Genomic DNA, 25716 nt, shown 5'->3' on the forward strand with positions numbered 1-25716 from the left:
TCACAAGACTCCTTCCTTAATAGCACCTACCGTGTGCTAGAGGACCACGCCAAGTGCTTCAGGAGAAGAAAGAAATATATAAATCTCATTGTTCCTATTCTGATACTGTTTAAACTTACACTAGGAAGATAATATGCATATATCACATACTTTAGTCATAATTAAACAGACAGGAAGGCAGAAACGCAAACACCAAACTAGATATCCTGTTTTTCCCAAAGTCTAAAGCATCACAGTTCTAAGTTTTGAATACAATATCTTTTAGACAATTTAGTTTTGTTACTTCTTTTAAATATAAATGCTATCATAAGCCTACTGTATGTAAATGCACCTGAGAGCAAAAACTTACGTATACTCCGAGAATGACCCTGTATGGCAGAGGCATCTGAATGTGTTTGCTGAGCTAGGGAATCTGGGAGTGGCCACTCCAGAGATTCATTCCTTATCTATGAGTAACATCTGAGCCCCTAGCCCAGCCCGTGGAACATGGGGTACAGAGGGGCTTTTGGGTTGAATGAAGGTTGCCAGGTGAAGGTTGTTAGGTAAATGGTGCTACATGAAAGTGCTATATGAACTGCATGCCTCTCACAAATGTTTGTGGTTCTTCGGCCCAGCCTGCTGCCACTGGACTTCTCCCCTGTAGGTAAGCCCCCCAATAAAACTCCCTGTCTCATTTGCTGACTCTGGGTCTCTTCTTTGGTCCCGTGATCCTGGCGTCATCCCCACTGGAGTCCATAGGAGTTCAGCACAACACCTACTCCAATATTTTTTACAGATATAGGGAAATCTTCTACTGGAATATTCTACAGTAAAAATATAGTCACCACTCATACTGAAAACTTTTAGAGATCTGGCATGCAGCTTAGGTTTAAAAGAGAATATATATATATATTTAATTATATATATAAATTTAATATATATATAAATAATATATATAATAAATTCAAATAACACTGTTTAGCCATATGAGATACAACAATAACATAGTTAAATAGACAATTCTATCTATAATCTTGACAGATTGGGTAATTATAATGAATGCTGTGAAACTTCAAAAGAAAAAACAGTTGTATATTAAAAATCTGAAAATGGACATGTACAATATGAAAATTGGCATTTATGCTGAAAACCAAAAGTGACAATACTTTTTAATAAAAACAGAAGAGGCCGGGCGCGGTGGCTCAAGCCTGTAATCCCAGCACTTTGGGAGGCCGAGGCGGGTGGATCACGAGGTCAGGAGATCGAGACCATCCCTGGCTAACATGGTGAAACCCCGTCTCTACTAAAAATACAAAAAACTAGCCGGGCGTGGTGGCGGGCGCCTGTAGTCCCAGCTACTCGGGAGGCTGAGGCAGGAGAATGGCGTGAACCCAGGAGGCGGAGCTTGCAGTGAGCCGAGATCGCGCCACTGCACCCCAGCCTGGGCGACACAGCGAGACTCCGTCTCAAAAAAAAAATAAAATAAAAATAAAATAAAAAAAAATAAAAAAAAATAAAAACAGAAATGATGCAATAGTAAAGCTAACAGATTTCATTCCCCACAACATGTCATTTAATAAATAAGTCATGTATGGATGCTGGAGGTTGTTTAAAAGAGGTTATTGTTTCTAAATGTCAGTGTGTCCATAATTTCTGAATATCATCTTCCAAATTAGAAAATAGATTTCTATGATAGAAGGAAAGATACAATGTTTTAAAGTTTCCATTAACTAAATATCTCGTCCCATTCCATATTCCTTACCCACGAGCTCCTTTCTCTCTACCTCTCTGAAAATCAATGCAGGCTCTCATTGGTAAATAAAATTTGGGTAATGGGCAAGCAGGAGAATCAGGTAAAGCCAGATAAGCTAAGGGGATTACATAACAACGAGCTGTGCTAGAGAATGCAAAGAATGGAGATAAGAGCTTCTGGGCATCAAATTCAAACAAGAGACTAAGGACCTTGCTGTCAGGGAGGAGGTGCACGACTCACACCTGAGAGGCATGTGCAGCGGATGGGAGAGACTGCAGAGTGAAAAATAACAAAGCGAATTTTAAAGACTTTTACCCATTTTTGGGGTTATTTTGCATACTATAGTAATGCTTCCTTGAATTTGACACTGTTCAAGAGAAGGAGTATATGGCATTTGAGCTTTATAAAGGTTAGACATGGCCATCATTTCTGATATAGAATTGTTTTGTAACAAGAAATGGATACTATAAAAAGCAAGCTTGAAATATCCTCTAGAAGAGCAACCATTGTTAGCTGTCTTCAATTAGCATCTGTAGAAATTTGTTACTCTAATACTCCTAGGATAGTCTGGTCAAGAACTGTGTTGCTTATTATATTATATCCACAAGAACACCATTTCATGTAAGCTTCAAGAAAATGAAAAGATTAGTTTCTACAGAATGTGTGAAAACCAACTTGTAATGACAAAAGAATTCTTAAGAGGTTTTGGAGAAACTAAAGGGAAAATTTTCTCATCATAAAAGACAAACGTTTTCAAAAGAGGCCCAGAGGCCAATCAAACCAGTTTCTACCATGAATACCTTTGCTATCTTCATTGCAAAGATGGATTCATGGATGTATACATTTGTCAAAATTTATCATATTGTAAATTTTAAGTGCATGCAGTTCATCATATGGCAGTCAACCTAAAGAACCCACAACAAAAGAAAAAATAAAAGAACCATCCAGCCTATAGATGCAGGAAAACAAACAAGCATCCATCTGCAGTTCAGAAGGAATATCAGTTTTCAAATGCACCTGAAAACTTAGAAGATTTCGCATTGCCAAAACACATACGCAAATATACTCTGTCCACAATTGATAAAATGTGGCACATTTAACATTGCAAATTAAAGTAATAATTTAAATTAGTACCATAGAAATGAAATTAGGTTTTAGGAGGAAGGACAGGATGAGGAAGAAGAAGAGGACAGCATGGGGAATGGTATTTGTTAGTGTGGAAGGAGGGTGCTGTTTCCAGGTACTAAATATATAGCTGTGAACTGATACAGTGCTAGGTTTGCAAAAAGAATTGGAACAGACCATTCATTCACCTCTTAATTCAATAATTCAACAAATATTTAATGAGTACTAAGCATTGCAAATCAATGATTAGCAAAAGAGACATGGTCTGGTCTCTGCCTTTATTAATTTATAGTATGGCATGAAAGACAGTCACCTCACAAATACTTAATTATCCTGTGAAAAGTAACAAGGAAAGGACCCATTAAAAAGTATGACAGGAGTTTCAGATAAAGTTTCCCTGAGAAGGTGTTCCTTGAGCTGGGAAGTGTAGAAATGTGTGAAAAGGACAGCATATATAAAGGCCCTGGGGCACGAAAACATAGTGCCTTTGAATAACTGAGACAGGAAGCGGTCCATTAAATAGATATTTAGGAGGTAAGATCTAGGAAACTTTACAATAGACTACATTTGGAAGGAAAGGGAAGTAACAAGAATGGCACCAAGATTTATGCAACATGCAACTGAATAGATATGCATTGCATTCTTCAAGATAGAAAATGCAAGAGAGAGACCAAGCTTGGGAGTAGGTGTCTGTTCTGATTTCATGGTCCTTAGAACTTTCAACTACAGATACTGCGTAGGACTACATCAAAATTTAAAAATTCTCTGTGTCAAAGGACACAATAGAGTGAAAAGGCAATCTACAGAATGGGAGACAATATTTGCAAATCACTTTCTGATAAGGTGTTAATATCCAGACTATATAAAGAACTCCTATAACTTAACAACAGCAACAAAACCGAACAACCTGATTCAGAAATGGGCAAAAGACTGGAAATATTTCTCCGAAAAAAATATTCAAATGCCTAAGAAGCATATAAAAAGTTCCTCAACATAAGTAATCATTAGGAAAATATAAATCAAATCTACAACGAGATATCACCTCACACCAATTATGATGACACAATTCACAAAATAAAACAAGTGTTGGTGAGGATTTGGAGAAATGAGAACCGCTGTGCACCATTAGTAGGAGTGCACTACTATGGAAATGGTGCAGCCACTGTGGAAAATAGCATGCAGGCTCTGAAAAATTAAAAATATAATTATCATATGATCCAGTAATACCACCTCTGAGTCTATATCCAAAAGAACTGAACTCAGGGTATTAATGAGAGATCTTTACCTCTATGTTCATAGTAGCATTATTCTCAGGAGCCAAAAAGTGGAAGCAACGCAAACATCTGTGAATGGATGAATGTATAAACAAAATGTGGTATATACATACAATGGAATTTTGAAACATGCTACAACATGTATGAACCTTGAAGACATTACATTAAGTGAAATAAGCCAGTCAAAAAAATACTAATATGTATGATTCCACTTATATAAGGTATTTAGAGCAGTCAAATTCATAGAAAAAAAAAGTAGAATGCTGATTACCAGAGGAGGAGGATATGGGGAATAGTTTAATAGGTATAGAGTTTCCGTTTGCAAGGTGAAATAGTTATGGAGATTGCTTGCTCAACAATATGAATATCATTAACACTATCGAACTGTACACTTACAAGTAGTTAAGATTTTTTGTTGTTGTTGTTAAGAGACAGGGTCTCACTCTGTCACCCAGACTGGAGTACAGTGGTGCAATCTTGGCTCACTGCAACCTCCGCCTCCCAGGTCCTAGCAATTCTCCTGCCTCAGCCTCCCGAGTGGCTGGGACTACAGGCACATGCTGCCATGCCTGGCTAATTTTTTGTATTTTAGTAGAGACAGGGTTTCACTGTGTTGCCCAGGCTGGTCTTGAACTCCTGAGCTCAGGCAATCCACCAGCCTTAGCCTCCCAAAGTGCTAGGATTACAGGTGTGAGCCACTGCACCCGGCCATAGTTATGATTTTATGTTGTATATTTTACTACAAATCAAAATTTTAAAATGCTGAATCAACAGCATGATAGCTAGCTAGCTAGAGGGGTAGTTGATTCATTAATGGGTAGCCAGCTTGCTACGTTTGTGAGGAAATCTGTGAACTGAAAATATGAATTTGGGACTCGCAGAAAAAGAAGAATAATTCTCTTACAGTACCTTACATTCTTCTCCCTCTTCATCCATAGAAACTTGATTTTACCATGACTCTATAAACATTAGGTCTTCCCATCCCATTCTCTCTAAAACCTGAGTTTGATGCAAAGTCTCTTTTCATTTACCAAGAAAAAACAACTTGAAGGTTTTGAAGTAACAGCAGACATAGAGTGTTTGTAGCTGTACCACACTGCAACAACAAAAACAGCTCTATGTACCACATCCAGCAAACATTAAAAACAAGTGCAGATAGAAAGGAAAAAACGTAAGACTTCCTCTTTGAGTAAATATCCATTGATTCTAAAGAAAAAGTCATTGTTTGCACATCCGTATAGATTCCCCTCGAACAATAACATCATTCTGCCTACCTTGTTTGCGCACATCCTCTACAGCAGCCACCAACTCTTCTTTGAGATCTTGACTCTCCTTAGCGATCTGTTCACCCTTTTCCAGGAAGTTCTGAGTGGCTTGCTCTACAGAGGCAGCTAGTACATGGGCTTTCTTTGACCTCCCTTTCTTTTTACCAGATGGGCCTTTGTTGCTTGTGTTGACAAGTGTAGTCACCTTAAATAGAAAAGAAAAACTGTAAAACTTCTTTGCAAAACTGTCTAGAAGTGTCATGTTATCTCACAATTTCTAAATCTCTGTGTTTATTAAATCATGGGATTTCATTATTAAATCATGAATGCACATCACTTAGCCTCATCACATAGCCTTACCAAGGAAAGTGTGGAATTATATGGATTAGCATACAAATAAATGGTTATCATTTTTTTCCTGTAGAAAAACAAAAGCACATGAATAACCAGAAATAGCATACTTGCCAGTAGCTCAAAGTTTCAAGTTCACTCACTTTTACAGACTGACAAGTACAGTGCTCCTTGGAGTACCCAGCGTCAGGGTGGCAAGGAAGCAAAGCAAAAATGGAAGTGCCTCTGAGTACTGAGCCAGGAGAACCAATATCCAGTGCTGAGCCCTGTAAGTCAGGGCAGAGATGAATGAGCAATTAATAAATAATGAGTAGCCAACACCCAGTACTTACATGTTATTTTCCAAGGACTTTTGAATAACTTACATGTTATTTTCCAAGGACTCCCAGCACTTTGGGAGGCTGAGGCAGGCAGATCGCCTGAGGTCAGGAGTTCAAGACCAGCCTAGCCAACATGGTGAAACCCCATCTATACTAAAAATACAAAAATTAGCTGGGCGTGGTGGCAGGTGCCTGTAATCCCAGCTACTCGGGAGGCTGAGGCTGGAGAATCGCTTGAACTCGGGAGGCATAGGTTGCAGTGAGTTGAGATTGCACCATTGGACTCCAGCCTGGGTGACAAGAGCAAGACTTCATCTCAAAAAATAAAATAAAATAAATAAAATGGTAAATTTTATGTGAGGGGAATAAATGATTCAGACTCAATGTTTAGTTAACCAGCTAAAATTCTAGAATCATAATGAGATATGAATCGATTATCACTGTTTTTCTAAGTATCATAATTTGGACACATATCTCAACTGCCAAATTTCTTTTAACACTGTATCTAGAGCTATTTAATTTGCTAACGAGGCTATTACTATCTTTTGAGCAACTTGCTATCTCCTATAAACTTCTGAACCTTTATTTTCCACCAGTGAGAAGTTTGGAGGGGAAATGAATGCAACTGTTCCATATTCTGTTCAACAAAAGTTGCCAGTCATGTTTACTGCTGTATTTTTTTTTTTTTTAATCAGCTTCACAAGAATGTAGGTTCTGTGGTTTATTTTCATTGATATTTACCCTGGTTAGCAGACTAAAGATGTTATTGGAGGTTAAGAAAGCCAGTCTACAAAAAAGTTCCAAATGGAGTTAGCTTCTGATGTTTACTCCAAATCCCAGAGCAATCAAAGCAATTACTCAAAGTCACAATTAATATCTGGTCAGTTTATAGAGAAAGAGATAACACTGAAAGAAAAAAAGGATTGAATAAATGTAAACTAAGATGATGTGTGTAGATAGAACCAATACTTAAGAGGTGATTAGTGCAGGGTTGGGAGCTGTCATATTTGGCTTTCTTTTGATTGCTAAATAATTATGTACAGTGAACTTAAGAAAGATTCTATAAGGTCATTTAAGTACAAACACTAGCCAAAAAATGGCAAAATCATTAAATATAAGAATATCCGATAATACTGGTTTAGCTGTAAAATGTGTATGCAATGAGGAACACATTGTAATCTTTTCAGTGCCACCCACACGAGGCAACCATTAAAAAAAAAAAAGACAGCTTGTCACGAAGATTGCTTTTCTGAGGTGCAGGAGCATTCTCCTTAATGAGGATTTAGTCTAACAATGAACATACTACTCTTCCAAGAACCTCAACTCCCCAGAACAGCCAATACCTGGAAACAAGCACAGAAGTCCCCTAAGCAAACACAGCAACCATCTCTATCATCTGCATTTAGGCCAGGCACCTTTTATCAGAGGAAAATACTCCCTATTCTCACTGAGATGTAATTTATTCTCGTTTTATACATAATTATGAGATGTTTCATAATCTACTTTTTTAGACTTCACAAATTAGAAAAAATAGGGTGGAGAGGAGCTATTAATTTTAGATAAATTGACATTTTTAAGAAGTAGAAGCTGGTAGTGACTCTACCAAAATTGCTACACGACTATAATGTGGGTTCATTTTCTGGAGGGGCTGACACGTTTCTAGCCTTCTATATGTCATGGTGCGTTACTGCATTAGGCATAGTTTAGGTGATGCAAATAATAGCAAACCAGTAGAAAATGTCAGTTTTGTGGGGAAAAAGAAACCATGGAATATTACCAGGAAGTTCCTAAGAAAAATGTGATTACTTTCAGATGAAGCAAATCAATCCTTATTTAGTAAAAGCTCTCATGCAGTCATGGTAGAAGAGCACAAAGGGAAGAAACGGAAAAGGGGCAAATAGAAAGAAAGGGATGGGCTTCCATAAAGGCTCATGTCTTAATCAGCTTGGAATAAACAATTGTCAATGCTTTTCACTGCTATTCAGTGTTTTATTGGAGGACAAATTAATAAATTAGATAAGAAAAAGAAAGAAGATATGTAAGTATTAGAAGAGTAGACATTAAATTACATCTTAACTTATAGAGAATATGATTCTTAAGAAAATAAAAAATAATTAAAAGACAAACAAGTCCAACTACTACAAGAGCAAACAGCAAGGTGGCTAGATACAATATAAACAATAAAAACCTAATGGAAGAGCAGTAACAAAGGAGAAATGTGGTTTTAAATATGCCATTCACAATAAGCATACATTTATATGATCAGAAATAACCATAACATAACATGTAGAAAGTCACATGGGGGAAAATAACATTTTAGTGAAGAACATAAAAGAAGACGTACATAATACAGAGACATCCCATGTTCTTGGATGGGAAGACTCAAGATTGAAAAGACGTCATTTCTGCCCAGTTTATTCTAAAATTAGCATTCTAGATATTTACATAGTAAATAACCAAGAAAGCCTCTCACTCCGTTCAGATGTCTTTTTTTTTTTTTTTTTTTTTTTTTGAGACGGAGTCTCGCTCTGTCGCCCAGGCTGGAGTGCAGTGGCCGGATCTCAGCTCACTGCAAGCTCCGCCTCCCGGGTTCACGCCATTCTCCTGCCTCAGCCTCCCGAGTAGCTGGGACTACAGGCGCCCGCCACCTCGCCCGGCTACTTTTTACTGTAAACTTAAAATATCCTCTCATTCAGTTTGGTTCTCTTTTTACCATAAACTTAATAAACTTTTCAGTAAATTAGAGACAGATTATTTAAGATTAGCATATGCAGGACTCTTGCTCCTCACTTCTGGCCAGTATATCAAATGTTTAAATGGAAGTAGCAAAAGTAGTTTAGATCCATTAGTAGGTGAAAAAGTTGGGTCTATCTTTTTAAACTAACCACTCTTGGGAATTCTCAACCTAGCCCTTGCTATGCAAATGCACTGATTTAGTCCCACTCTCCTACCTTCCTCCTGAGTTGTCCTGCCCGTTCTCTTGCCACCCTATGACAATGCGTGCCACTCTACACTACTGCACACTTTCCTTTTCTCCCACCTGAAGTGTCATTTTTTCCCAAGTATGTTAAAGGCTTTTACTCTTCTTGAGCTGTGCCTATATTTACACCTAAAATTCTGAAAGTTCATATCCATCTACTTCGGTTCTATCTTGTTATTTTACAGGTAGGGAAACTCAGCTTAGAGAAGTTACCTTAGGTGAAAAAAAGAACTTCTTCAAATTCACATGGCTCCAGAGATACAAAAGGCTAAATTATTCTTGTGTTCTATGCTGTATCTTTGGAACTTGAGAACTCACCATTCTCCTCTTGTTTTTCCTTCAAACAATGAGAGGCTGCTAAAAGACAAAATAATCTTAAAATGTATTTATTCTCTACATTTGTCTCACAACATTTATTTGTGTCCTATTGGTTGTCTTTTCATTCAAAGGCATTATTTATATATGTTAATGTATATTTATAAATGTTAGTGAAATGTTAACCAACTATGTTATCCCATCTTCCTGCAATGCCCTGTAATATCTGATGTATTCAACAGTCTCAGTCTAGAAAATGCATATTAGGGCTCTTTGTGTCAGCTGAAAGTAAAAGAAGGACAAAAGTATTTCAAAAATCTTATAACTAACCAAATAGTAGATCTTAGGGTTCCTATGTAACAATGCTCTTCTATGGGTAAATCAAAGAACAATAAGGAAATTCATTGCTTAAAAAAGAACAAGATCATGTCCTTTGCAGGATCATGGATGGAGCTAGAGGACATTATCCTTAGCAAACCAATGCAAGAACAGAAAATCGAATACTGCATGTTCTCACTTACAAGTGGGAGCTAAATGATGAGAACACATGGACACATAGAGGGGAACAACACACACTGGAGCCTATCAGAGGGTGGAGGTTGGGAGGAGGGAGAGAATCAGGAAAAATAACTAATGAGTATTAGGCTTAATACATGGGTGACAAAATAATCTGTACCTCAAACCCCCTTGACACAAATTTACCTATATAACAAACCTGCACATGTACCTCTGAACTTAAAATAAAAATTAAATTAAAAAAAAGAAATTTATTGCTCAGTCATGAAGAACCAAGATATACTAAAGATCAGGAATCAAAGATTTTTAGTGAAGAAAATGACTACCTAGTCCCATGGATCCACCCACCACCTCTCAAGTCAGTTAGGGAATATCAGAATTATTAATTCTAATGAATAGTGCCGTCAGCTTCTGCATACGAATATAGCTGCATCCACAACTGGATGCCTTAGAGAAGTCAGAGCAGCAGGAACACATTTTGATCAAAAGGTGGGAGCCACAAGGTGGCCCAGTTGCTGGAATTGCAGGTATCTGTGCGTAAGTTTGATATGCAGACTGACAGTAGGTCTTGGTAGATGGTACTCAGAGACTTTTTAAGTGTCTAATGCAGCTTGTTGGCAGTCTTGTAAGAAATGGCTTATTCTGGACTTCACCACCACACAATATATCCATGTAACAAAACTGCGCTTGTACCCCCTGAATCTGTATTTTTAAAAAGGCAAATGTCAGCATGTTTTCTTGAACATTCATCATAAGCTGTTTTCTTTCAGTGAATGAAAGAGCTTGACAGAGAAAAACTTTTGTAAGCAGACATTGAGAATATGTTACTAGAACATGGGCCCTATGAGGACAAGTAGAGAAATCCAGAAATAAAAGGCAAATGTAAGCACACTTTCTTTAAGATACATCAGAAGCTGTTTTCTTTCAGTGAATGGAAGAGTTTGACAGAGAAATCCTTTTGTAAGCAAACACTGAGAATATGTTATTAAAACATGTTTCTGTCTCAAAACAAATGTTTCATTCTATGGAAATCCTTGGTTGGATGTTAGGTCTCCCTCTGCCCCAACCAGGGATTCTCTCTAATTCCCACTCTTAACTTTCACCCAAGGCAAGGATCACTCAAGATCCACACATTCTTCTTTCCTATCCATTTGCAAACAATAGGGAGAAAAAAAGGGGGGGGGGGCCGGTGGTGGGGGAGGGGGGTGCGGGGGAAGCAAAGTCCCTGCAACAAAAACTGGTAGTAATAGCATGAATATTGACACATCTCAAGATGGAGTTCATGTTTTCCAAGGCAGTAAGGAAATCAGTCTTACTTGAGAATAAAGCAAACCTATAAATCATTTGGAAAGTAAGGTTAGATAGATGTAATGGAACAAAACTTTGCAAGGCTTTGAAAGCCAAGTTAAGAAATTCAGATTTTATTAGTCACTGCCAAGTTTTTTTTTAAAAGAAAAGCGTGGGTTCAAAGTGTCCATTTCTCTTTCCATTCATTTCTCAGCCCAGTGAAATTTGCTTTAATCCTCTCACCTCCTGTAGCAGAGTCCTCTTAAGTTAGTTAACAGGTTGTTAAATCAAATCATTTTTATCTTATAATACCATTCTACCACATTTAGTGCCATTGACTCAATTCCACTTCCTCCTAGAAATATCTCCTGGCTAATTTTCTTAGCAGTAATCATTTCCTTCTCCAAATTCATATAGTTTTAAAAGGAACATATATTACCTGCCACCAAACTCACTTATTTCTGCACCCATCTTTATCTCTATCCCTCCTAAAACAGGAAAAGCCTGCTATTACCATCACCCCTTTAACTAATTTCCTAATCACATCCTCCAGAACTGTTGCATTAGCTGTGCCAACTTCCCGCTAAATCTTCAACATCCTCCTCTCTGCAGACTTCCTAACCACAACCTATAAGAATACTCAACTTTGCCCTAGCCCTACCCCAAATATTTCCTCAATCTCTCTGCCTCTCCTTAAAGAGAAGAAATTCTGCAGGTCACAGGTAAGAATGTAAGTGTTCAAGAGTCCTTGGACCTTAATCTAATAATGGTCCCAGGAGAACCTTGGCCAGTGGAAAACTAAGAAATAGTCAGATAATAGGCACCATTGTTTTCAGATATGTTAATGGTGCGATCTGAGTATAAAACTGAGACCCAGGCTGGTATAGACTGCTCATGACCTAAAGTCCTAAAGTAGACCCACCACTCCTGCACAATGGCAGTAGTGCAGTGGCCAAGACCATTTCATTCATTTCTCTTTCTTGCAATGTGTTGTATTTTAAGACAATTTGTCAACTTGACTATGTCTCTTCTACCTGATCAGTACTCTACTTTTAGGCTCTAAAAGCTCAACAGACATGAAATACTTCTTTCTCCAAAATAATAATAAGCAATAGTCAGGGCATTAAGGCACTTTGTCTTGGAAACTCCATTACACAGATTTTGAAATGTGAGAAGGACCTGAGACTTGTGACAGAGCAACTCTGTTGCTTCCTGAAACCAGCGACAGGACAGTGTAGTTTGTCTAAGCCTTACTCATGGGGCAGCCAGCTGAACAACTTTAGCACACTGATACTCCAAGTGAGCTGTGGAGAGCATCAGTGTTATCCAGGCTTGTTAGAAATGTAGAATTACGGGCTCCATTCCAGACCTACTAATAGTTGATTCATATGCATATTAAAATATAAGAAATGCTAAAATTTGGCATGATTATTTTCCAACTTTATTATCCCTAACATTCCCCTAGATTCCTGTAAGAAGGCAAATTTCTGGACTCTACCCACAGAGCTTCTGATCAGGTAAGTCTGGGTGTAGGCATTTTGCATTCGTTGCATACAACTAAGATTTGTATGGATTATAAACTTTACTTTCAGAAACATTTATCTAGGAGTCTAGCTAAAGCAAAAAAAAAGTGAAAGACAGAGCAGTGACTTTATTTTTTTTTTTTGAGACAGAGTCTCGCTCCGTTGCCCAGGCTGGAGTGCGGTGGCACAATCCTGGCTCACTGCAACCTCTGCCTCCTGAGTTCAAGCTATTCTCCTGACTCAGCCTCCCGAGTAGCTGGGATTTCAGGCACCCGCCCCCAAGCCCAGCTAATTTTTTGTATTTTTAGTAGAGATGGGGTTTCGCCATGTTGGGCAGGCTGGTCTCAAACTCCTGACCTCAGGTGATCTGCCTGCCTCTGCCTCCCAAAGTGCTGGGATTACCAGCATGAGCCATCGCGCCCGGCAGCAGTGACTTTTAACAGGTAAAACCATCCTCTCATTTTAGGTGCCATGATACATCATGATTCCTTACAAACAGCGTGGTGAAGCAATTCACTGTCTTTCGGTGGGAAAGCATCTCCTCTATTACGCAGGTACAAGGAACTTGGAAAAGTGAGAGTGTACATATATAAATGCGGTGAAATTGTTGAGCTCTCCAGAAAAACCAATAAAGCCGAACCAAGATAACTTGGGCATTGTTTTGCTAGATGCCTAAAGACTCATGCACTTTGCAGATATGAGTAGTAACTTTTTGTGAATTCTACTGCGGTGTTGCTCTAAAGTAGTTCAATCTTCATGATTACTCAGCTAACACAAGGGAAGCCTTCAATTGCTGCCGAAACCTATAAAGATTAAAATTTAAAACAAGTAAAAATTAAAAAAATTAGAAATTCCAAAGCAAGACATTTTTGGGGTGAATGTTTGAAGACAACATTACACAAAACACTCTATTCCAGGATCAACTGAAGATAAATGAAAAATTCCTGAAAGAGGAAAACTTATGTAACTAACTTGAAATATGAAGTTAAGTCTTCATATAGCAATATATTTGATAATACCAAACTTCTAAGGAGAAATCTTGTCAGGTTTTAATGACCAGTTAAAAATTAACTGCCAAGTAATACATCAAAATGATGTTTTTCTTAAAGTATCCTTCCTTGAACCACCTGATTTATTCATTTAGCAACGATAGAGTAAGTGCAAATATGGCTTGTGCCTTTTCTCATAAAATACATAAAAAGATACATGCTTACCTTCTGCTATACTCTATTAGAAGTTATTTCCTAGAGCAGAATATTTGTGAGATTTAAAGAGATATGTATGTTATATGTTGTACACATCAGACAGAAAGGCGGACCAACAAAGTTATACAAATTCTGACACAAAAGGAGGTGATAATACAAACTTATTTCAACTTCACTAATAACTAAGATAAAACTTTCACAGAAACTACTACAATAGAAACTACCACAATAGGATCTCTTGTTGAACGGATCATTTCTCTCAAGCACAACTTCACACTTTATTTCAGATTAAAAAAGAAATCTTAAGAACCACAGTTATTGATGCTTCCACAGCCTCAAAAGTCAGAAACAATGACCTTTTAATGATGCATTAATAATTTATAGAGGAAAAATCCCCAGAGAATTAGTCTGTCTCTTTGTCTTTGAAATTTCCTTCCCATTATCTGATAGTAACTGCATAGAATTCAGATGCATGCCCACTGATACTGAGACCTGGAAAACCAGCTTTCTGAAACCTTGAAGATATGGTCTTATGATTTAATTATCTAAGATAGGACTGAACTGGCACTAATTAATTATTGCTATAAAGAAAGCCTATAATTAATGTATTATACTTATTAATTATTGTAGATGCACCCTCAACTTTTAAATAAGGCCATGAGGCAAGCCTTATAACTCAGTTGCTGTGGTATACATTTCCTGAAGAAAATAATAGCAAGTAGAATTCAGAAATAACCCCCCAAATAAATATCTATGATTGGGTGAGATATTTTTATGGCCAACACGAATAGCCAGTCATATGTATATTAAAATTTTTCTGTGGCTGCAAATTATGGAGTAGAGCATTTGGGAACTGGATCATCCTTCCATGTTGTAGGTGAGATGCGATTTGAACTCATTTCCTAGGAAGTGTTTCAGTAGCGTCTATGAGCCAATACAAAGTACAGCAGCCTTTTCTTAACTTTTTTTTTTTTTTTTTTTTGAGACGGAGTCTCGCTCTGTCGCCCAGACTGGAGTGCAGTGGCGCGATCTTGGCTCACTGTAAGCTCTGCCTCCCGGGTTCACACCATTTTTCTGCCTCAGCCTCTGGAGTAGCTGGGACTATAGGTGCCCGCCGCCATACCCAGCAGCCTTTTCTTTATGCACGTATTCTTCAGACAAAACTCAATTTTCCCTAGAGAATATCAACTAATATTTTTTCCAGTCTCTATTAGGGCATGATGTTTCATATTTAAACAGCAGCATAGATAAGCTCCATTCTTGGTAACCTCCAGAGAGTATGGTCTAGATCACTGCCATCCAAAAGCTTGCCTGAGAGAAACATTTAGTTTGCTTAAGGATGTTCAGTCCATCTCTCTCTCACCACCTAGTACAAAACACCAACTACTCTACATTAAAGCAGATAAGCCAGGAGAGAAGAAGTATTATACTGGACACTGGTAAAAGTGTTTCTACTGACTTATTGTGATACCACTTACCTCAATGGGAGGATACTACTGCACAAAGTCATAGGATGCTCACTGTGTATTCTCTAAGGTTATTGATGAGATATTATTGTTGCTCACATTCTACATAAATTTTTGTTCATTTCAGTACCAATGATATTGATACTTCTTCTTAAAAACTGGTTTGATTTTGTTTTATGATTTTAAGCTGCACAATAAATTAAGATTTCCTTTTCCTTTTTGTACTGACTTCAAAACAGTTTCACCTAAACTTATGGTCCCTTCAGGAAGGCATATGATGTAATGATGATTGTTACCAAATTAGTCTCAATCCTGCTCCTTATTTGTTCTTACATTCATCTTGCTTTCTTAAAAGCATTTTCCTTTAAGATGTTTTAATCTTTCTGTACTTTATATATCCTTAAAATTTCCTGAAACCTTTGCTGGAAGACAGTAGAATATTTTGTATTTCATTAATTCTAAGGTATACCTTTTCACCAAGGTTTAACATATACAAAATAAGAATGAGTGTTACAATTTATGTCATTTTTAAAGATATACTTGACAGAACTTATTTTTTTTTCTTAGAGTATCTAAAATATATATCTTACAGTTGATGGCATCTTTGATTTGATAAAACACAATAAACCAAGCAACGAAAAGAAACAAACTTGTTTAAAGGATCTATTACCAACCTAGGTTACCCTAAAATCTATACAACTTTCAGTATCTACACTTACAGCCAATGAAAAGTGAAGCTCAAAATTAAGACATCAAAATAATGCCAGATATTCACTGAAGAAGCAATGCTTAGAACCAAGGATTTTAAATGGGTAATGAGGCATTCCTCTTTTTCAAATTCCAAAACATTTTAACGGTCAGTGCCCATCTGAGAAAATCCATGCTGTTGAGAATGTCCCTAGAAATTAAAAATTCAATTCCATTCATGAGTCACTATTTTGCATTTACTAAGGTTAAAACAAAATAAAACAAAGTAAAGCCAGAGTGTTCCAAGAAAGAGTAGAAACAAATCTGAAAGCACGACAGACACAAAATATTTTCCAATCAATAGTATGTTAGGCAAAGGATTCAGTTTACCCAAATTCTCATTCCCCCAACATTAATCATCTTTTTATTGTACTCTTTGATTGACATGGGCACAAGGTTTGATATTTTCTTTTTTTAAGGTTAGTGGACTCCAGCACAGGGTGCACACACTCTATAGGGAATAGGAGACGGTGGGATGCAGGAAAAATACCAAGATGCTATATTGATTTTTGTCTACAAATATAAAACAATGTAGCCTGACTACTGTTTCATATAAGGACTTACACTAGGACCACCACCCATCCCTACCTTAGATGGTCACATGTCACATATGATAAATGGGGTATCTTGAGGGAAGGGTAAGGGCCCACAAATCCAGGAATTGCAGGGGTGACCTTACACATTGATGTGTACCTGGTAAGTGGATTTAAGTCTTAAATATCCTAGTTTTCACACACACTTGCACACACACACACACCCATGCATAGAATGGAACGGACTTTAAAAGACTATAAATAAACTGGAGATCGAAGATAGTACTAAAAATACAAGCATAAGTAAACTATAAGAAAACACATAGCCGACATTAACTTTATTCATAATACAACCTCTTTGCCAACTAGGTTATGAGGCTGAAAAAACATATAATCTCATCAGAGCTGAGAAGTACAAATATGTGTTTGCATCTATTATTGCTGACAATGAAATCTCATCCCAGGGTCCTTAAGATATTAGCTTATGATGGTTTAAAGCAATTATGACTTGCAAATCTTTAAAAAGAGAAAACACCCAGCAAATTTAGCCATTTGAGATATACTTGTTGATTTTTATTCTTAGTGAAAAGCAAATTTATCATGTTTGTAATTGTTAGTGGAGAAGACCGCTGGGTACCACCAACCAACCCACTTCTTTTTCCTGTGGACACAATGTGAGACTGTATTTTTCACTCTCATTTGAAGTTGATGTGGTCAACTGACAAATTCCAGCCAATGAAATGTGAGCATCAGTGAGTGCTGTTTATTCTTCTCAATCTGGTGCATTAAAATCATCCTCCATGTTTTTTGTTTGTTGTTTGTTTGTTTTTCTCCCAACTGGCAAACTTGGAAGCCAGGTGTTGAAGATGAAGAAGCCACAAGTTGAAAGGAGCCTAACTTCCTGAAGTTTCCCTTGGAAGAGAGTGACCTATGGATCAGAAAGACCCATTGAGATATTATGTAGCAAGAAGAAAACTTCTGTTAAGTCTCTGAGATTTTTAAAGATCCTCTATTACGCAGCTAATATCACTGTATACAGTTAATAAATAGAATGTTGTTTTCAAAAGTTTACGCCATTCTTTTAAATGTCTTTTGTGTATATTGTGTAATGTATGTAATACATTATTAGTTCAGGAATGTAAGCTAATTTAGAAAAATAAACACACACATTCTCTATTTGTATGCACACAGAGACATACACAAACTTTTTTTTGTTTTACTCTTTTAGGTTATTAAGAAAATAGTTCTATTATAACATTTGGTGGATAAAGCTTTGCCTGCCAGTCTCGTGCTTTTTAGGTGGGTTTCACACACTTTTTTCTATGAGTTGCTAGGAACAAAATCCCCCCCGCCTTTTTTTTTTTTTTTTTTTTTTTTTTTGAGATGGAGTCTCGCTCTGTCGCCCAGGCTGGAGTGCAGTGGTGCGATCTCGGTTCACTGCAACCTCTGCCTCCCGGGCTCACATCATTCTCCTACCCCAGCCTCCCGAGCAGCTGGGACTACAGGCACCTGCCACCATGCCTGGCTAAGTTTTTTTGTATTTTTAGTAGAGACAGGGTTTCACCGTGTTCGCCAGGATGGTCTTGATCTCCTGACCTCGTGATCCGCCCGCCTCGGCCTCCCAAAGCCCATTTTTTATATGAAAAAAAATTAAACTGCCAAGTCCTTGTTCTTATACAGTTCTGGGAATCCATTCTCTTCATTTTTCAATGACCTGAGAATAATTCAGTTGCCTCTCAGAGCAGAAAACGAACAACAGGGAGACAAATATCACAAATCCAAAGTTTTTCAAGTCAGATTGCAAACTTTTTCTTATGGAAAGACCCAACTACTGACTCTAAAAAGAATTATTGAGAATGAAATTTCAAACAGCTCAGTTAATGGCTTTAGTAAATTATGACATTAGTATAGATTTTTTAAATAAGCCTACAAATACAGGTAGATATAGTTGGTATGTATACAGTCCAATGTATTTATAAATTTTTCAAATGTTACTTGCAGACTTTAAAAGCTTTTACTCTTTTTAGTGTCATTTTAGGAGAAAATGAGTGATTTCTGCTAACTGGAAGAATTTTGTCTGAATATTTATTTTTGTTCTTAAAGAGACAAACTGCATTTGATGGTAAAAAACAAAAATAAAGCTGTAGAATAAATATTTTTCTGCCACCCTCTCAACTTGAGAGCACGTTAAGGGCTATGGCCAAATGCCTTAAAGATATCTCAAATGTCTGATCATCTCCCTCAATACTTCCAGCCCAAATGCAGCTCACCGACAACCAGTCAGATTTTCCACTCACTAAAATCCTTACCAAACCTCCACTAGCAATGAATTTTCTATTTCTATCCACTCACAAGCATCTCAATGTATCCTTTTCCTTTGGATGAAAATGATAAGCAAAACCTAACATGTAAGTGAACTCACATCCCTCTAACACAAACAGTTCTGGTGGGTAGCCACAAGCTATCACATCTCCTCTTGTCTTTTACACCTGTATGGGTTTTGCAGAGGGATTATCAATCAGTTTGAATGCTGGATACAGAAAAACACATTAGTCCATTTCAGAAATCAGAAAAAGTTTTTCAGAAAACAGATCAACCACATTTGGCAACACTGCTGATGACCTGAGAATACAGGGCTCACTGAGACCACACTTCAATAAGCAAATCTAAATCATCAATGAAAAATCATCAAAATCATCGTCAAAACACAGGAGATTCAAGTACTTTATCACCATGCCCTGTCTGTTCTTATTTCATTGGCTGAAGCTCGTATTTGTTCCTACTAATTATAGAGGGTAAAGGCAACATTCAAAAGTAACACAATTCAAAACAAAGAAAATTTCTAGTAACCTAAAAAAACAAACCCATATTTTGATATGGGGGATTATAGCTTAAATGACTGACCTTAAAAAGTAATAGTGTTTGAAATTAATTTATTTATTCTTGTTTAATATTAGTTTCCTTGATATTAATTTCTTTTAAATTTCTTAAAAGAAACATCCAAGTAGGAAAGTATGGATATAAACCTCATTGCATCAAATAAAAATGATTTATTTATTTTTCTCATTTTTTTTGTAGTAACCACTGAATTTATTTTTTATTTATTTACTGTTTTGGTCTATCTCTTTGTCTCTCTCTCTGTAACATGAAAGGAATTCTAGCCTATATTTGTGTCCTGTGTATGTGTATATGTGTGTACACTCTACCTTGAGTTTCATGGTTTTGTCATATGACATATATTTTTAAAAATACTATATCAAATCATGGTAACTATGATATATTGAAAATGTAAATTTCAAGCTACCTTTTAGAAATAATGAAAAGGAGCTTTAGATTCTTAATAAGCTTGAACATTAATAGCTGGAATTAATACTAAAATGAAAAATATAAATAATCTATTATGATTTCTTGGAATAAAACCAACAATACTAGTCTCCTATAAAGAAAATTATACTTGAAAGCCACAGGGAGCTAAGTTTAACACAAGCCTACTAAGTTCTAAGAAAAAAAATCTCTCCACTAGCATATATAAAAACAGTTTCTTCCAAATATTAGAAGCAGAAAAATCTCAACAAAATCTCATCCTTCTATTGTTTATTAGTTTCTACTCTAGAATTAAAGTAAACTGTGATTAATAATGCTACCTTGCTCTTTGCTTAATAGAACATTAAATACTAAGTGTTCTCCAGATATGCTCAGCTCATTACACATACAGCACATGTTTGTGAGAATAAGGAAATAAAAGTATTATCCCTATTACTCAGATAAGAAAATCAAAGCTTTGAGCAATTTGCCTGCCAGAAGTCATAAAGCCTATCAAAGAAGAAGAATTCAGGTTATAATTTGTCTGACATTTGTAGTTTATTACCCTAAGATAATGATCAACACATATTAGTCTCATTTTACATAATACAAATTTTTAAATCTATAATCAATTGGTTTTATGGCAAGACAACTGATGTGGTTGCATAATTTTATTACAGTATGCATGACACACTCGATTTTAAGACATTCCCTTGTTTTTCAAAGAAACAATTACATCATACACTGACATTTTCTGATTTTGATGTGTAAGTGTACATTATTATTCTTCCATTAAATTACAAACTGCTGGTAAAGTGCCAGTGATGTGAAAAAAGGCCACATTGATATTTTACTGTAGGGTCATCTTCATGGATAGAATGCCAGCCTTCCACTTGAATGCACTACCATATTGTCAAGCTGCATTCCTTAAGCATCACTTCTTGGAGGCCTCAAGCTTCTCGGGAATGTTTGATGACTTAAAGGGGAAATGAGCAGGTTGTAATTATGCTTGTCAAGGTTCTTCTCGTGAATCTTTATTTGGACAACTCACACGCAAAAAGAAAGCAGCTCATTTTCTAATTCAGGATATCATTTCTCTTTAAAACTGGTATTAGCATTTCTGAAACTGCAGAATGGGCCCTGGGTAATTAGTACGGAAGCATTCAATACTGCAGAGTGAAATGTCAGTGAAAGGAAGCAGCATGGGGCACGGGACAGAAACAATACAGAATTTGGAACTTGCCATTTCTTACTTAGGTGACAAATGATTGAATCTGAGACTCAGCTTCCTATTCTGAAAAATGAAGACGAAAATATACACCTTATAGGGATGCTGTGAGGCTTAAGTAAGACAGTTTATTTAAGGAACTTAGCTCTGTAACCAAAGGAATGCTCCAAAAAATAATATTGAACATACAACCACAAGGGGAAAGAGTGCCGGACATGAGGTCAGAATAATTGAACTTGAGCCCCAGACCAGCCACTTACTGTATAAAATTGAGTTCAATTAATCTCTTTGGGATACATTTTTGTCAGCTATAAATTATAAATTATCCTTAAGTTACTTCACATTTCTACATTCTATGTGCAAATAAAGTAAAATTCTTGACTCCTGGTTCATGATGGTAAGTTTTATATACAAATATCTGAAATCTGTTCTCTGTATTAACTGAGATAAACTAAAATAAATGGGATAGTATTGATTTTCAATGAATTTTTATGTCAAAATTAAGAGGGATTCACAAAAAAATATGGGAGATCTCCTTTTCTGGTATCTTTCCAAGTCATTTAGGTGGCTAAGCTAAAGACATTCTGGGGCTTACAGGGAGTCCTGCAGATCTCAGGACCACTCCTGTCTTTCATCCAAGTATTTTATGGAATTCCTCAACACATGCCATACTTATTGTCATATATACTCTTTCTTTTGTTCTAATGTGTTTTTAATAAGCTTTCAATCTGATTATATTTGTATAGTACCACTAAATTAGCTTAATTACAAAGTCTAATCTTTTTGTTTTAAGCAATGCATAATTCCCATGTATTTTCTTTACATTTTTCATACAGAATGTGCAAAACCAACAATTTTTCAAATTAAAGTTATATTTTTAGCAATGTGCTAGTGATTTTGAGAAGTCGAGGGTTTGTTAAGCAAGGAAGTCTAAGACAGGTGTTTAACTGGACTAATTAAGCAACATGTAGTCACTTCCGGTTTTCATTTGCTCTTTGTGAATGCAGATAAGCAACACAGTGATTGCCTAATTACACTATTTAAAACTGACTCACTTTTTATAGCCAAGGATTTTTTTAAACCAACAATAACAAATCCAAAACCTAATATGTAATCTGAGGTCTAATGTATTTCCTCATGTTCTAGCCATTATTTTATAAGTAAATCAATCAACCTAACTATGCCAATAGGCAGATAGAATCTCTTTACCCCATTTTAAAAGATATGCCTTGTTTTCCAAAGAAATACTTACATCATATACTGAAATATTATTATTTTGATATGTAAGTGTACATTATCATTCTCCCATTACACCAGCGGTCCTTAACCTTTTTGGCACCAGGGACGGGTTTCATGGACAACAATTTTTCCACCGGGGGAATGTGTCAGAGGGAGGAGGGGTGGTTTCAGGATGAAACTGTTCCACCTCAGATCAGGCATTTGTTATTACAAGAAGCAGCAACCTAGATCCCTTGCGTGTGCAAGTCACAATGGGGTTCGTGCTAGTAAGAGAATCTAATGCCCCTGCTGATGTGACAGGAGGCAGAGCTCAGGTGGTAAGGCTCACACGCCATTCACTCACCTCCTGCCGTGGGCTCCTAACAGGCCATGGACAGGTACTGGTCCACAACCACGGGGTTGGAGACTTCTGCATTAAACCACAAACTACTTAAAACACAAACTATAATAGTACAAACTAAATATTTTATCTATCTATATATATAGATACACACACACACGCACACACACACGCACACATACATTCATATCTCTATCTATTGACTGATGGACCAAAAGAAAGCTGTGTAGATGTGAACATGAAATTCAACAGAAGCTCATTTCAGTGTTTTCTAATCACCGGGATTACACCAATCTAGTGTCAAAGGTTAAGAGTATGTCTTCTAGAAATGAAAACAGATTTAGAAAAAGGCTATGCCTGGTAAACTGCAACCTGCTGGCTAACTTTTATATGGCCTATGTGCCTAAACCCAAGTTTGCTCAATCTCAAACCCTATACTTGCAGATCTGCAGACCTAAGGTCACCTGGCAGAGGGAGAAATATCCAGACAGCGGGATTCACATGCATTTCCTTAGTAGGATCAGTGGACTCTCATCATTCACTCACTGTGTTTCAACTACTTCCTCCTGGACTCACACAACAGATGCTGGACGCAGGCCACAGGAGAAAGAGGGATTATAAATGACCTATGGAAAAAAATCTATAGGTGGTAAAGTTTTTGTAGAAAGGAACTGGGGAGCATCTTCAAGGTTTCAAGGTGCAGGCACTGACAACTTAGAAAGAAACAAAAATGTGAAGAAGGATGGAAAAAGAGGACAGGAAATGACAGGAGACAGTCTTTTCTAGGGAGTACATGATTAGATTTTTTTAAACTTTTATTTATTTATTTTTTAATTATACTTTATGTTCTAGGGTACATGTGCACAACGTGCAGGTTTGTTACATATGTATACTTGTGCCATGTTGGTGTGCTGCACCCATTAACTCGTCATTTACACTAGGTATATCTCCTAATGCTAACCCTCCCCCCTCCCCCCACCCCACAACAGGCCCCAGTGTATGATGTTCCCCTTCCTGTGCCCAAGTGTTCTCATTGTTCAATTCCCACCTATGAATGAGAACATGAGGTGTCTGGTTTACTGTTCTTGAGATAGATTGCTGAGAATGATGGTTTCCAGCTGCATCCATGTCCCTACAAAGGACACAAATTCATCCTTTTTTATGGCTGCATAGTATTCCATGGTGTATATGTGCCACATTTTCTTAATCCAGTCTGTCATTGATGGACATTTGGGTTGGTTCCAAGTCTTTGCTATTGTGAATAGTGCCGCAATAAACATACGTGTGCATGTGTCTTTATAGCAGCATGATTTATAATCCTTTGGGTATATACCCAGAAATGGGATGGCTCAGTCAAATGTTATTTCTAGTTCTAGATCCTTGAGGAATCGCCACACTGTCTTCCACAATGGTTGAACTACTTTACAGTCCCACCAACAGTGTAAAAGTGTTCCTATTTCTCCACATCCTCTCCAGCACCTGTTGTTTCCTGACTTTTTAATGATTGCCATTCTAACTGGTGTGAGATGGTATCTCATTGTGGTTTTGATTTGCATTTCTCTGATGGTGAGTGATGATGAGCATTTTTTCATGTGTCTGTTGGCTGTATAAATGGCTTCTTTTGAGAAGTGTCTGTTCATATCCTGTGCCCACTTTTTGATGGGGTTGTTTGTTTTTTTCTTGTAAATTTGTTTGAGTTCTTTGTAGGTTCTGGATATTAGCCCTTTATCAAATGGGTAGATTACAAACATTTTCTCCCATTCTGTAGGTTGCCTGTTCACTCTGATGGTAGTTTCCTTTGCTGTGCAGAAGCTCTTTAGTTTAATGAGATCCCATTTGTCAACTCTGGCTTTTGTTGCCACTGCTTTTGGTGTTTTAGACATGAAGTCCTTGCCCATACCTATGTCCTGAAAGGTATTGCCTAGGTTTTCTTCTAGGGTTTTTACGATTTTAGGTCTAACATTTAAATCTCTAATCCATCTTCAATTAATTTCTGTATAAAGTATAATGAAGGGATCCAGTTTCAGCTTTCTACTTATGGCTAGCCAATTTTCCCAGCACCATTTATTAAATAGGGAATTTTTTCACCATTTCTTGCTTTTGTCAGGTTTGTCAAAGATCAGATGGTTGTTGATGTGTGGTATTATTTCTGATGGCTCTGTTCTGTTCCATTGGTCTATATCTCTGTTTTTGGTACCAGTACCATGCTGTTTTAGTTACTGTAGCCTTGTAGTATAGTTTGAAGTCAGGTAGCATAATGCCTCCAGCTTTGTTCTTTTGGCTTAGGATTGTCTTGGCAACATGGACTCTTTTTCGGTTCCATATGAACTTTAAAGCAGTTTTTACCAATCCTCTGAGGAAAGTCATTGGTAGCTTAATGGGGATGGCATTGAATCTATAAAATACCTTGGGCGGTATGGCCATTTTCATGATACTGATTCTTCCTATCCATGAGCATGGAATGTTCTTCCATTTGTTTGTGTCCTCTTTTATTTTGTTGAGCAGTGGTTTGTAGTTCTCCTTGAAGAGGTCCTTCACATCTCCTGTAAGTTGGATTCCTAGGTATTTTATTGTCTTTGAAGCAATTGTGAATGGGAGTTCATTCGTGGATTGACTCTCTGTCTGTTATTGGTGTATAAGAATGCTTGTGATTTTTGCACATTGATTTTTGTATCGTGAGACTTTGCTAAATTACTTATCAGCTTAAGGAGATTTTGAGCTGAGACGATGGGGTTTTCTAGTTTATTTGTATAGAGGTATTTATAATATTCTCTGATGGTAGTTTGTATTTCTGTGGGGTCGGTGGTGATACCCCATTATCATTTTTTATTGCATCTATTTGATTCTTCTCTCTTTTCTTCTTTATTAGTCTTCCTAGAGGTCTATCAATTTTGTTGATCTTTTCAAAAAACCAACTCCTGGATTCATTGATTTTTTTGGAGGGTTTTTTGTGTCTCTATCTCCTTC

The 25716-nt window shown here is 36.9% G+C and overlaps 1 protein-coding gene across 2 annotated transcripts in view; it reads right to left on the minus strand.

Moving 5' to 3' along the window:
* CTNNA2 (catenin alpha 2) overlaps window positions 1-25716 on the minus strand; it is a 1167663-nt gene that overhangs the window by 913435 nt on the left and 228512 nt on the right. For both annotated transcript variants that reach the window (XM_015112724.3, NM_001266343.1), the window contains 1 exon segment: window positions 5406-5601. In XM_015112724.3, the coding sequence (XP_014968210.1) occupies window positions 5406-5601 (196 nt within the window).

This window comes from Macaca mulatta, chromosome 13 (assembly GCF_049350105.2).
Source record: "Macaca mulatta isolate MMU2019108-1 chromosome 13, T2T-MMU8v2.0, whole genome shotgun sequence".
NCBI classification, from domain to species: domain Eukaryota; kingdom Metazoa; phylum Chordata; class Mammalia; order Primates; family Cercopithecidae; genus Macaca; species Macaca mulatta.